This window comes from Molossus molossus, unplaced genomic scaffold (genome assembly GCF_014108415.1).
Source record: "Molossus molossus isolate mMolMol1 unplaced genomic scaffold, mMolMol1.p scaffold_m16_p_15, whole genome shotgun sequence".
Classification (NCBI taxonomy): Eukaryota; Metazoa; Chordata; class Mammalia; order Chiroptera; family Molossidae; genus Molossus; species Molossus molossus.
In genome coordinates, this window is record NW_023425350.1 from 35,276,675 (window position 1) to 35,290,813 (window position 14,139).

The 14,139-nt window shown below is 37.4% G+C and overlaps 1 protein-coding gene across 15 annotated transcripts in view; it reads right to left on the minus strand.

Moving 5' to 3' along the window:
• NRXN1 (neurexin 1) overlaps positions 1–14,139 on the minus strand; it is a 1,071,251-nt gene that overhangs the window by 600,965 nt on the left and 456,147 nt on the right. For all 15 annotated transcript variants that reach the window (XM_036262501.1, XM_036262500.1, XM_036262498.1 and 12 more), the window contains one exon: positions 5,218–5,656. In XM_036262501.1, coding sequence (XP_036118394.1) covers positions 5,218–5,656 — 439 coding nt within the window. The remainder of the gene's footprint in view (positions 1–5,217; positions 5,657–14,139) is intronic.

Below are 14,139 nucleotides of genomic sequence, written 5' to 3' on the forward strand. Positions count from 1 at the left end.
GCTCCTTAGCTGTTAAATGTAGGCTTTCCCATGAACAACCACTGATACAATATGCTGTACCCTGCTGTACACAAGCAGATTTTTGACAAGAATAATGAGTTTTCTCTTTGATTTCAATGGGTAATGATGGTTTGCAAAAAAAAAAAAAAGACTGGCAGTTGGCTATGAAAATACTAGAGCGGATACCCTTGACTGATCCAAAGAGCTTAACACAAATTTAAACAATATAAATACCCCAGAAAATAATCATTAACCTCATCCTAATTTAAACTAAATTCAAACTTTAGCTAAATACCTGGGCAGTTGTTTGGTGTTGAGTTTGGGAGCAAAAGAGAAAGAAAGGGTAACCCTGGAAAGGAAGGAGGGGCTGGTAAGGACATGTAAGCCCTGCAAAGTTTGCAGAGTAAAGAGCCTCTTCAACCACATTTATTAACCCAATGACTTAGGGCTTTCACTCTGCTGAGTAGCTAAGCTGTCCATGGAGGACATCCACCTTTTGCAGCTCTCAAGCCATGCACTCTGATCTATAAAATCACACCTGGCCTTTGTATAGTTCCTCCTTTGCCAGGCTAGTGTAGGACTGCAAATGCCACTCACGGCTCAGCCCACTCAGCCTCCCGTGTCACCGGCGGTAGACTAAGCATGCAGTGAAAGAAGCTACACTGTACAAAGAGAACAGCTGTGGCCAAACTATATTAGTCAAAGTGTGGGGATTAAAGTGCTCCTCTCTTTCCCATGTCATAGAATAGAAGAGGGACATACAGCCCAAGACAACGAATTGTTCTGAAATTGAGTCCTGGAAAAGTATTCAGATGAAGGTACTATTTCTCATCAAACAAGGGCTCATATAGCAATATTTTATTGAACAAAGGACTGGAGAGCCAATCATTAGAAAGATGGGCATCCTGGTGACTATCTTGCTTGTCACTAGCACATATACAGTAGCTGTATACCCCAGTCCCCAAAAAGGAGTGAGCACCTTCCCTCATGATTAATTATCTCTCTACCTACATGTTTGCTAAATGACACGGGGATCTCATGAACAAGCAGGGATAACAGCCCTGTTCTAATAAAAGTTTGTCAGTGTTGTGCCAGGCTTACCACCATTCCCCAACAATCATTTACCTCCTTCACTGCATTTTTTTGTTTGTTTGTTTGTTTTGTTTTGATATCTGTGCTTGGAGGATGGTATTGTATCCTTAAAAGAAGGACAAGACCTGTTATCCTATAGTATAGTATGTAAACTGCTTTCAGGAAGCAGTGTAATTCCTTTAAAAAGTTCACATTTACAACTAAAAGGATGCTACTGCCCTTCAAACATAAGGATGATGCTATATTTAAAAATATTAGGGGTGGGTTGCTACTGAGCCTTTCACGTGTTTTATTCTTTATTTGTTCTTATAACAAATATTTATTGAGCAACTGCTTTTGTGTAAGAAAGTACAAGGATCTGTGGGTATAAACATAAATAAGAAATTGCCTCTCATGCATGGATTTCATTATAAACTGTTTGGGAAATATTTAAAAAAACAGTCTATCTACCAAATACAGTTTTAACCCTAACTCCAACCAAGATCACAAAAAGTTATTAGCATCAAATTGATGGCCATGGCTCTTTTCCCACTTACTTTAGTATGATCAATAGCAGAAAAAATAACTCTTAGTTCTGGGCTCCTTCTACTTTAATAACAGAGAAAACATGGGTCATTAAATGCTTTTAAATATACTAAGGAGTATCCCAGGCAAATCAATAGAGATGACCTTCATCATTCACGCGTCAGAAAGCAGCCCACACTGCCCTCCTGTCATGGTAATGTCATCCCCACATTATATTAAGAGTACTTTTCACATAGCCTCTGAATATTACTGATGTGAAAAATGAGGAAAATAAAGTATTCCTTGAAATTCTATGATTCTTAGTTCTAACTGAGCTATACATCTTTGTATTTCACCAGCCTCACTCAAAGTTATCCTTTAAGTAAAATGAAAGTTAGTATAGTTATTCATTCAATCTTTTAAAGGCTGCTTTATACCAAGCCAATGTAGTGTGTAAATATAGAACTTAATTAAAATACTATATATAAAATATTAACAGCTGCAGTTATTAAAATTACATTAAACTCCCTTGAGCTTGGCCAACATAATATGAGCCATCTTTTTTTTTTTTTTTTCAATTTAGTAAAGGGCAAAACTTAGTTTAGTGAATAAGCTTTGGTTTTTATAGTGTTTGTTCTAGTTCACTAACCTGAAATTGTAATCACATAAATGTACTTTGCCATGCAAACAGCACCAAGCATAGTATCTTAATTTTTCCATTCAATTCCAACAAAAATCTCATGTTTTGTTTCCTTACTTAACTCTCTTTTAAAGCATCTCTTTCTTCTTCCCTTCTTGCATTGAACTTTGTAAATTATAGCAGATATTCTTTGCTTTGACCTTTTCCAATGAGGGCATAAACAGGACAGGTAATAAACTATTTGTAATATGAATAAATTAAAGAACTTTAAACAGAAAAGGTAGATTTTTTTCTGCTTGCACATCACGGTACTTATCTGACCCTTACTTTAATAGGTCATCCGAAGAACTTGAGGGAACCAGATTGCATCGCCACCTAAGACTGAAGTCAGATGGTTCCCAGACTTAATGTGGTGATCACAACCAGGAAAGGGTATATAAGTTTGTCACAATGTTGTACACCTGAAACTAATGTAATATTGTATATCAACCATAATTAAAAATAGATTTTTGCCTAGTCAATGTGGCTTCATAGAGTGAGCGCCATCTCCTGGACTGCGAGGTCTCGGTTTGATTCCCAGTCAGAGCACATGCCCAGGTTGTGGTCCCCAGTAGGGGATGTACAGGAGGCAGGTGATATATGTTTCTCTCTCACATCAATGTTTCTCTCTCTCTCTCTCTCTCTCTCTTTGAAAAAATAAATGAAAACATAAAAAATAAATATATATTTTTAAAAGCCAGGAAAGAAATAGCCAGGTATAAATCATTATTATCAAATAAATAAATAATGGGTGGTTTTATTTTTCCTTTTTATATTCTTTTGCATTTCCTAAAATTTTGACATTGTGTGTTTCTTCATATAATTAGAAAATAACTCATTCGTAGGTGAATGAAATACAACTGATCTGAAGTGTGGTATTCTTCATCTCTCTGATCTTCCAAAAGATGTCCACCTAATCTGATCAGTTATGCTTCATTGTGCAATAAAGCCTGACCATAAACATACATATTCTCGGAAATCAATTTTAAAATTTTGTTCTAGATGCACTTTAAGTCAAATGATAATATTCACAAGTTAGTATTCCAAAACACAAGATTAGTCTGTATGCCCATCCGCTTTTACATCTTCTGTTTATAAGTTCCTAAGTAGCAAATTACTTAGGAACTACCCCTGCTAACTGGTAGACATAGGCTGAGGGGAGCCAGTGGAAGGCTCTGGCTATACTTATATTGCTATACTTCTGTGTTCCCACCAGTACACTCTTCTCAGCGTAAATCAGAAAAACAAGTGGACTCCACTTCCTAATCAGGATAGTAGGGCAGCAAGAAAAATACTTTGTTGTCTACTCTCAATTATCTAAGATTTTCAAGAAAAAACGATGATATGGCACACACTCCACATAACGGTAACTAACCATCCTTGTGGACTTCCTTATGGAAATGAAACGACAATGTAGAGAGACCAAGTTTCCAGAGAGTGAGGACAAAGAGTCTCTGTGATACCTGGGGATCAGGGCAATGGGTTCTGACCTTCCTCCAATTTTTCTCCCTCACCCCCAGCTCCCTCCTAATTATCATACATTCCATTTCTTCATTTTATTGGGCAAAACAAGAGATTTCCAGGAAAGTAAACACAGTCTTCTTGATTGATAAACAGGAAAACAAAGCATAAATAATGGTGAAATCAGAAATTGTTCCACTGCAGAGGAGTAAACTAGTGACAAGGGAATCTATGGAAGAGTTGTGAGAAAAACAGTTCTGTCCCAGGACTTCAGCATAGCCTTCTCAAATAGGATGACAATCACAGATTCTTGGATCTGAAAGAAGCACTAAATGTCCCATTGTCTGTGGTCCTCAAGTTTGGCTGATTATCAAGTCCCCTGGAAAGCTTTGCAAAGATACAGGATCCTAGGTCCCTTAACTGTTGATCCCACTTCACTGGGTCTGGGGTGCAGTGAAACTGGGTCCGCTAAGTATGTTTTACACAACAAGAAATTCAGCTCCCAGTCCCCCAAATGCCTTGGCCAAGTTTCTACTGCTATCTAGTGGAGAATTCAGAGTGGATGGTATAGTTTATGTGCAAATGAGAGAGTTGGGGAGGGAGAGGAAGAGAGTGGCTAGGTCTAAATTCAGTTGTCTTTTATTATAAGTGCATAGTTTGATTTGGAAGAGACACAATCAGAGTATGGGAGCACAGAGTCAGAGTGAAGAAAGTAAATGAAGTAAAATATAGTCTCTCACCATTCACAAATGCTACGATCTCTGCCGAGATGATTCTTAACCCACCCCTCCAAGCCTAATGCTATTAACCTTCCTATGCTCCCTAATTCACTCCAAAATTTCAGAGTAATGAAATGTTATTCCTTTAGGCCTTCCCTACAAATCCCTTCCTTCCCCTGACACATACAGCTTCAGGAGAACAGGTGCAGTAAACCCTCCAGAGTAATGAATCCCCGTTGGTGGGATCCCAAACACCTTTCACCAGGGAGGAAAGCTGTTTGAAAGGCAGCATCTTGCCAGTGTCCTTGAAACACTATTCCATTGATTAAAGTGTTTGTGATACCCTAGCCTCAACTTAGATAAAAAGTGGGCTGTATTAAACTAAGAATTTTGTGTGCAAATTTTTTTTTTCATATTTTATATTTGTCATTTTGGGTACCTCCAGAAACCCAGTGATATAAGACCTAATTGGTAATGTTAAAACGCTAAATTTTGTCATTTATAAATTCAAGATAACATTTCTAGCAAGATTAGGCACTTGATTATCTAATAGATATTCACTTAAGAAGCCATTTGAACATTTGGGGTTTGATGCCCATCTGATTCGTATATGATGTGAAACAGAAATAGTAACAAATAATTTCCTTTATCCTAAAGACAGAAATGCAGAAAATCTTTAATATGTCTTGGTTTTAATTCCTCAGGAACAGAGAGGGGTGCATGCGCTGCTCCAGCAGATAACACAGAAAAGAGATAAATTACCTGACCGTCCATCTCTCTGGAAGTCCACATGATACCATTCTCCATCATTCACCTTCTTCTGCAGGGCTCTGATTTTTATTGTACCTGACCCCATGTCTAGGAGGAGGTAGAGGTGGCCATCCAGCATCTCAATAGCAAAGAAGTCAACCTTTATCATCTGGGGGTGTTTGGCATCTTTTTGGTGTCGTGGTTTGCCATGGCTAAATAAGATGAGGCCATTTGGCTCTGTTGTGCGGAAATCAAATGATATGGAGCCTGTTTTCTTTGCATTCCATTTAGGCAAAGAGATGAAAGACTCCGGGGTTTCAAAGGTGATTGGGTCCAAAGTTGCAACATTCTCACATTTGAACGCCACGACTCCATGTATCTTCATCTTAGGGTCTCCTTGCTTGGCGAGTCGAGATAATTCCAGCCTTACATCATTATTTTTATATACAACCTGTAGGCAGAGGATAGCAGTGAGAAACCAGGCTCATATTTTAATAGTTAGAACGTGTCATCATCAGCTCATGTAACTGGCAAGTAGATCATGAAAAGGCACAAAACGTTTAGTGCCTTTTGATGTGTAAGACAGTTTTTTCAGCCAAGTAACATTCAGATATCAATTCACTGAACAATAACCATTTCAGTCTAATGTCATTCAAGTAATGTGTGCACACACACGCATGCTGCCTGTAGTTAGCTCAAATAATTTGAATAAGTCTGAGCTTTTATTTCAAGTATGTGCAGACTCGAATTTATAAAAGCCATTAGCTTTCATTAGTTGGCTACTATACTTTGTTTATTAAATATAAGTATTGAGGTTTTTCAGTTCTCTCATGACTAAAGTATTTGAAATTAGATACTTTTGTGTAACAGTCCTCTAAAATATAGGATCTCTTCTATGGTCTATATTATATCCATAGTAATATACAGGGTGGGACAAAAGTAGGTTTACAATAATAAGTACGTGAAATACAGAGTTTATTCTTGTATTACTCTTTATTCATTATTGTATTATTTTCCATAAAAGCAACTGTAAAACCTACTTTTGCTCCACCCTGCACATTTTATTTATAAGATAATCACAAGTTGAGGAAGAAAACATCCTACATTTTCTCAGAAAAATCATAACAGACAGCTAACATGCAGAAGCTCTCCCTTGTCCTGCCCTATGTTAATCACTGCTTGGATGATGTTATGCCATCTAGAACCTGGTGTTTTCTCTAGATCCACTCCACCTGTTACTGGTGTTCTATTTCACTTTGAATATCACAGATGTGGAGCCAAGTTAGTCCTGTACGCTCCATTCCCAAGGCACTTCATCTAAAACAGTGGCTGGCTCTGATGGCTGGTCTTAGGGCTTTTTTTAGACTCCAAATAGCACACTGGACACATCCACTGGCAGGTCTCACAGTATCATGCATCTGCCATCACATTACCTTAATAAAGGTGTCACTATTTTGACATAAAGAATAAAGACAGATTCATACCCTTTCTCTACAAAACACTTATCATGGATAATTACATTTCCAAAAAATGTAGGTCATACAGACATAAGGATACATTAGTTATCTGTGTCCAGATAATTATCTAAATTCTTTTAAGAGGGCACTTGAAATTTCACAGCAGCCAATACTGTCAAGTTCTAAACTCATTTATCCATGTATAAAAAAATACATTTATATAATAGAAAAAGTAAAAAAAAAAAAACAAAACCCTCAGTCTGATTAGTGCTATAAAGTTAAGCAGGTCAACACAGCAGTTAATTCTTCCAAACCCAAGGCCAATTGAGGCAACAGTTAGTGTGACTGATGAGTTTCCTGATATGATTGGTTAATGGATATTTATTTTTCAGAGTGATTACGAATGCATGTTCTGGTAGTGGACTCCCTACATTCAAACTGCAGCTCCAGCATTACCCAACTGAATGATCTCTAAGCCTCCTTTTTCTCCCTCATAGGGAGACAATACCTCATAGGATGGTTATAATGATTAAAGAAGAAATGCACATAAGTGAGAAAATCCACATAAAGGCAATCAATCCAATGCCTGGTACACGGTAAGATTATCAGCTAACTCAAACTGCACAATAACAAATATTATCATCTCTTTTCTAAGTAGATACAGAGATATTTGTTCTAAATGAATCCATTATAAGGAAACATTAAGAAATTAAGAACACTCATATAATTGGTATGTTATATTTGATTTGTGCCAACTAAATAAGTCACATATTTCAAATGCTAGTCCTAGTGTTTCAATTTACCTTTATCTTGAGGAAAGATTATGATAAAGAATATCATATCCCTTATTCTTTGAACAAATATGTTAATAAGCATCTATTGACAACATACGAGAAAATGAACTTAAGCAATAACAAGAAGGAATTAGATTAAATCTTAAGTATACTTCCTTGGGGAAAAAAAAAAAAAAAAGAGCTATTAAGCCTTGGGAAAATTGCTTTAAAATTGCCTTTCTTTCAGCATCTTTAGAAGTGGAGAAAATACTTTCCACGGATGATTTCCATCTTTTATAACCTCTCATAATAATGTTCAAGCTACCCCAAAGTATTTTTCATTTTTACTTGTGATTTATATTTTAATAAATATATTTTGACAAAGATATCAGTCAGGAATAAGTATTTCCTGACCCAAGTGATAAGGATGATAATGCTGATCAATGCTGCTAACACATGTTATGCGCAATAAACCACAGCAATGGAATTGGGTGTTTCTGACATGAACACGTGAGTGTAAGGGCAGGTGTACTGCCCCATGAGTCCCAGTCAGCTACCTGAAAGCTGAAGGATGTGGGGTGAGGGCCAGTCTAGGTGGGGGTGTCAGTGAATGATTTCTAATGCCACCAGTGAACCAGGTGTCCTGGTGTTGGGGGGTCAGGGACATGGAGAGGAAAAACAGGGATTCCCTTCATCCTATTACTTATGTTAGCCATGTACTGTACCTCTGCCCCACCCCAACCCCCAAAAAGAAAATTAATCTTTACCAGACTCTATGCTTTGTGTAAGCAGGCGCCCTGCCTACTCTAGTCCAGCACCAAGAGCAGTGCACCTGGCACAGAGGAGATGCACAAGAAAGGTTTGGTGAGAGTTGAATACAATTCTTCCTTTATTTTTTAAAAATCTCATTTCCAGATGACAGACTACTATTAATAACAATATTTATAAATATAGTTAAAATACGATGGAATGTGGTACTATGGACCAATATCATAACCTAGCTACTATTTTCAGCCTATTTCTCTAGGAAAAGGGAGAACTCCTGTGCAGATTCAGTTATAAGAGGGAAGCTGGCCTATGTATTGGAAAACTTCACTTTCAAACTCATTTCGTAGGGTGTAACTTAGTTTTAGAGTGAAAAACATCTGAGATAGAATTCTCCAGAGGCCAAGTCATTTTCCTAGAAGAACTAGCTTGAGGAGAAGCACAATTTTTTTTTTTTAAATGGGCAGGTAGATAGCTCTCAGCGCTACAGCATTACTTCAGGTGACCCAGATTTCATAATCACCCTACCTTTCTAAAGTTAGATTTATCTTAAAATGACCTGAACACAGTTCAATTATAATAATAAGGAGTAGCCAGTAAGCACTCCAAATCTAAAAGTTCTCATGTAAGCTCTTTTTTGCTTCTTTCTATTATAATGTTTCTCAGTTATTTATGGTTATTCACATATATATTTTCTTATTTATATCAAAAATTGCAATTTATTTAATAGTTGAAACTTTCAACAAATTTCTACACATTCTAGCATCTTAACAGTTAGTGATGACATATTGTTGTATGCCAATTTGGATCTGTTATGGAATCCAGATATTTTTTGGAATATTAATTTTTTTAAAGAATAATACAAAATGTTAAATTTCACTTTCCTTCTTTATGAGCTTATGTGTCCCAAACAGACGGACATACAGGGGTGGGGAATAGTAGGTTTACAGTTGCATTGTGACATTCTTTTGGGTTAATAATCTGTATGTCTTTTTCCATATGAACAACTGTACACATACTTTTGCTCACCTGTGTATAAGGGAGGCCTTAGGTTTGCTGTCATTCATTTGCCATTTGCTGTTTTGGAGGAGGGGGTAGGCGCTTGTTTTGTTTTGGTTGCCATATAATTTCCACACACTGCTATGATGATCTCTTCCCTTTCCCCCAACGTTTGTTAGAATTTTTTAAATGTCCCTCACACTTAAATGTGGAAAAATAGGAGTAATAAGTTTGTCTTTCAGGCTTAAAATATGAAATAGACAGTCATTGAGTATTTTATTTGATCTTGATAGTGATCCTAAGAAGGCAGGGGATATAAACGGGCCAAAGAATAGAAGTTTGATTTTCTGGATATTGACTTAGTCTAACCACAAAGCGATTACCTAAGTCAATTTGCCTAACCTCACTATGTCTCAGTTTCTTAATTCCTAAAAGGACACCTAAAAAGAAAAGGACTGTCACATCCATTAATCCTTGAGTCCCTCCCTCCCCCAACCCTCAATCTATGTGCTTTGGGGCAGAGGAAAAAGAAGCCCTCCTGTTCCCTCTGTTTTTCTGGCACTTTTTCCGGTTGAGGACATTGCTCGTTCTCTGTTCTGAGCTATATCGAGACATGAACCCGTTAGTAAAGAGAATGTTTACTGCATCTTAGGTACATACAGACATGCCTCAAGGATTATGTCTACCTGAGGTTGGTACATATGCTACTGAACAACTGGTAGCTGACAGATACGGCTCTTCCCACAGGAAAGAAATGAGTAGATCACTTGCCACTCAGATGGGTTGTTGTTGTTGTTGTTGTTGTTATAAGAGTGTTTCCATTCAGAAATGTTAATTAGGACCTCGATTTAATTTAACTAATTAACATGCCTCCATCAAGGCTTTTCATCCCTTAACTATGAGAGTATGCAGAGTGGCGAAATGAGCACTGTTATTAGAGTCAAAGACCCAAATAGAGATCCGGACTCTGTTATGACTCTCCTTGAGAGAACATGAATGACTCGTTTGGATCGGAGCTTGGTTTTCTCTTCTCTTCTTAGGAATGACAAGTGAGGACTAACAATCGGTTCTCAAGTCAGATCTCAGAGAGAATTCCAGCAACCATTCAACCCTGCAACCTGCCCAAGTCCTGCAACCTTGCAGAGGCTCAGATTTATCTGTAAAAATGTAAAATAATACCTATGACATTTTGGTTATTGTAAAGAATACATCATATTTTAATTAAAGTGTTAGAAACAGGGCCTGGCCCAAAGTAAGTGCTCGCATAAATAGTAGCTGCTCATATTCATGTTTTTATGAATCACAATGTTGTTATTAGAATAATGCAGTTGTACAATATACATGTTGTAACAAGGGTAACAGCTAACATAGCACTTGGTAGATGATTGGTCAGTGTTTTAAAGTAATTAATAGAGTCTAGCTAGTGTGGCTCAGTGGTTGAGCATCGATCCATGCACCAAGAGGTTGCTGGTTCAGTTCCTGGTCAGGACACATGCCCAGGTTGTGGGCCTAATCCCCAGTGGGGGGCATGCAGGAGGTGGCCAATCAATGTTCTCTCTTATCAATGTTTCTATCTATCTCTGTCTCACTTCCTCTCTCTCTAAAATCAATAAAGAAAAAAAATAAAAAAAAATAATTTTAAAGTAATTAATGGAGCAGCAAAGTCAAAGAGATCAAAGCAGATTGGGGATCCTTTGCACATCTTCATATTTCTTTACGTTGTAGTTTGAAGTACACAGTGGGCTTTCTTTGTAATGATGTTTCTTAGCCAGAAAAAATACACAGGAAGTAGCAATCCTGTCATATAACAGCAAAAACCCACCACTACCACCAGACCAGTTCAGACTGATGGAGGGGTTTGCTTTCTGCCAGGCTCCATTACAAAAGATTTGTATGCATTATGTGTTTACTTCTTACAAGCATCGTAGGAAATAAATAACATTATCCTATTTTATCAGTAAATATGTGGGGCCACAGAGCATGAGTCTTGTATCATGACCATGTCCAGCACTGATGGAATATCTAATGATGTTAACTCCAAACTTTGTCTTAGCATCTCAGCAGGAAATTTTACTTAGTTGTTCTATAGTTGTTGCTAAGCAGGAGATTCATAATCAAATAGCTATTTGCCAGCTTGCAAAAGGATGACCTTAGTATAAGTTACATGGATTATTTCAAAAATCCATACTTTTCCTTCCATTTGTCTTAAAACATATGTCTAAATGAATCAAATATTCATGGAAATTTTCATGTGCCTCTTAATTAAAATGTCTCTTCAAGTTCGATTGAAATAGAGGGACCTATTCCGCTGTTTGTAGCACTATAATGTAGTTTTCAACAGGCATTTCATTTATGATAAAAAGATATTCTGAAATTCCATGAGGTTTAAGAATTATCTAAGGGAGTCTGTGTTTTAGTTTTACTTTTAGTTTGTTGTAATTGCATTTAATTATTTTACTCCATTAAGAAAAAGTGAAAATATTTCAAATGCCCAAATTTAATTTTTTTCTTCTCCTTTCGGTGACCTGTTCACCCATCATCTATTTATAGCAATGTGCTTATTTCAAAATACACCCAAGAGTTAGCCAGTAAGTGAAGTGTTCAAGGGCCACCCCAACAAGTGGCCAGTACATTGCATTTGTTTTGTCATGACCTAGATAAGGAAGTGCTCAAAAAAAGGAAATAAAATGTATAACAACTCTCATCCCCAACAGTAACTTATATATTATTTTGAAATTCATTTTTTTTTTTTTTTTTTTTTATCCTCACCCGAGGACATTTTTCCTTTTTTTGTTCAGGTAGAGCAGGAGGGAGAGAGAGGAACAGAGAGAGAGAGAGAGAGAAACATCGATGTGAAAGGGACACATCGAGTGGCTGCCACCCGCACGACCGACCAGGGCCGGGGACAAACTGCAACCGAGATACGCGCCCTTAGCGGGAACCGAACCCGGGTCTCTCAGGACCACAGGCCGCCGCTCTAACCGCTGAGCCAAACCGGCCAGGGCTTTAATCCCCACATTTTCAATTTCACCAGATAAGTATTTGTTAGGTAAGGTACAAGAGAAAATACCATTTTAATGCCCAGTGCAACAGAAGAACATGCTTCACTGAGAATAAACCAATAAAACTAATTGTTCTCAAACAGTTGCTCTCAGCATGTATATTGGTAATGTGTAAACTATATGTGGACACACATACATGCAGTTTCTGTATTATCCAATATCATATGTTTATATGGAGTATATCAAACCTGCTATCATTATGCCTAGAAAAAAATATTCACATGTATTAATTTAGAGAGTTCTTGGTTAAGATGCACAGATGGTCTTACTCATTTGGAATAACAAATGTCTGGGCCTAAAAACAAGTTTTAGCATTTATAGGTTTGGCATACTACAAAGGAAGGGCTATAACCAGAAAAAAAAATAGATTATTTTATAATTTTTAAAAAAAAGTAGAAAATTAAACAGATTTTCCTCAACATTCCTGCCACTGTGACAAAATAAATATAAAAGCAGAGCAGAGGCAAGTTGGCCACTTTTTTCTTTTAATCACTGCACTCAACAATGTCCTATCTGCCATCCAAGATCAAATTTCTTTCTTTTTTTTTAATCCTCACATGAGGACATTTTTTCCCATTTTTTTGTTCAGACAGAGTGGAAAGGAGAGAGAGGAAGAGAGAGACAGAGAGAAACATCGACGTGAAAGAGACATATCAATTGGCTGCTACCTGCACAACCAACCAGGGCCGGGGACAAACTGCAACCAAGGTACGCACACCTAGCGGGAACCGAACCTGGGTCTATCTGGACTGCAGGCCGACGCTCTAACCACTGAGCAACCGGCCAGGGCCAACATCAAATTTCCTACGCAAATTTGTTTTAATCTGAAAGCCTAGCCCAGAACCTGCCTATAGTAGAAATGTTTGTTGAATTTAACTGACTAAAGGAGTAATAGAGTTTAGCTTTTTTGAGAATGTCACACCATAGATGTTGTCATCTGTAATTTAAATATGTCCACTGGAGGCCAATGTGCGTCCAGTTGTAGGGACTTACATTTGGGTTGGAATGGGAAAGTGTAGGAAATGTACAAGCCCGGTATAAAGTATCCCAACACCTCTTTAAATACAATACTTAACCTCAACCTCATGGAAAGATTGTAACAAGGAGGCATTTTAAAAGATAATAGGGTTTTGCCCGGCCGGTGTAGCTCAGTGGTTGAGCATCGACCCATGTACCAAGAAGCTGCCAGTTCGATTTCCAGTCAGGACACATGTTCACGTTGTGGGCCTGATCCCCAGATGGGGGGCAGGTAGGAGGCGGCCAATCAATGTTCTCTCTCCTTGATGATTCTATCTCTCTCTCTCTCCCTTCCTCTCTCCCTAATTAATAAAGAAAAAAAAATTAAAAGAGGGTTTTTTTTTTAGGGGGGGCTGAGGGATTAGTGTTTTTTTCACCCATAATTTAATCCTATTTGGAGAGTATGTACAGATAAAATTTTCACATAAATGAAAACTTTCCCCATACCAAAAAAAAAAAATTAGCTATGGAATGTAAAAACAGACTGTTATCACATCATTTCTCAATAAAGAGAAATGTAGCTCATTTAATTTGAAAACAAAAACTAGTTGAAATCTGGAGAGGAAAAATGTAATATTTTGTCTAAGAAATGAAGAGAAATAAATATTTTTGCTGAATTCCAATTAAGTATGACCAAATACATCCTATTCATTAAAAAGAAGTAAAAGCAAAAGGGAAAGAAAAACCATCTTGCTTTGTCCTTTCCTCATTCCATCATCAGTGAACTGCGTAAAGTCACTTGGACAGCACCTGGACACCATCTGCACAGTGAGCCATGGGACCTTGAAGACTGTTGTCCCTGGGTTAGCAGCTCTACTTAATGAAGCTTTCAGTGGCATATGTGTGCGACCAAAGGAAGAA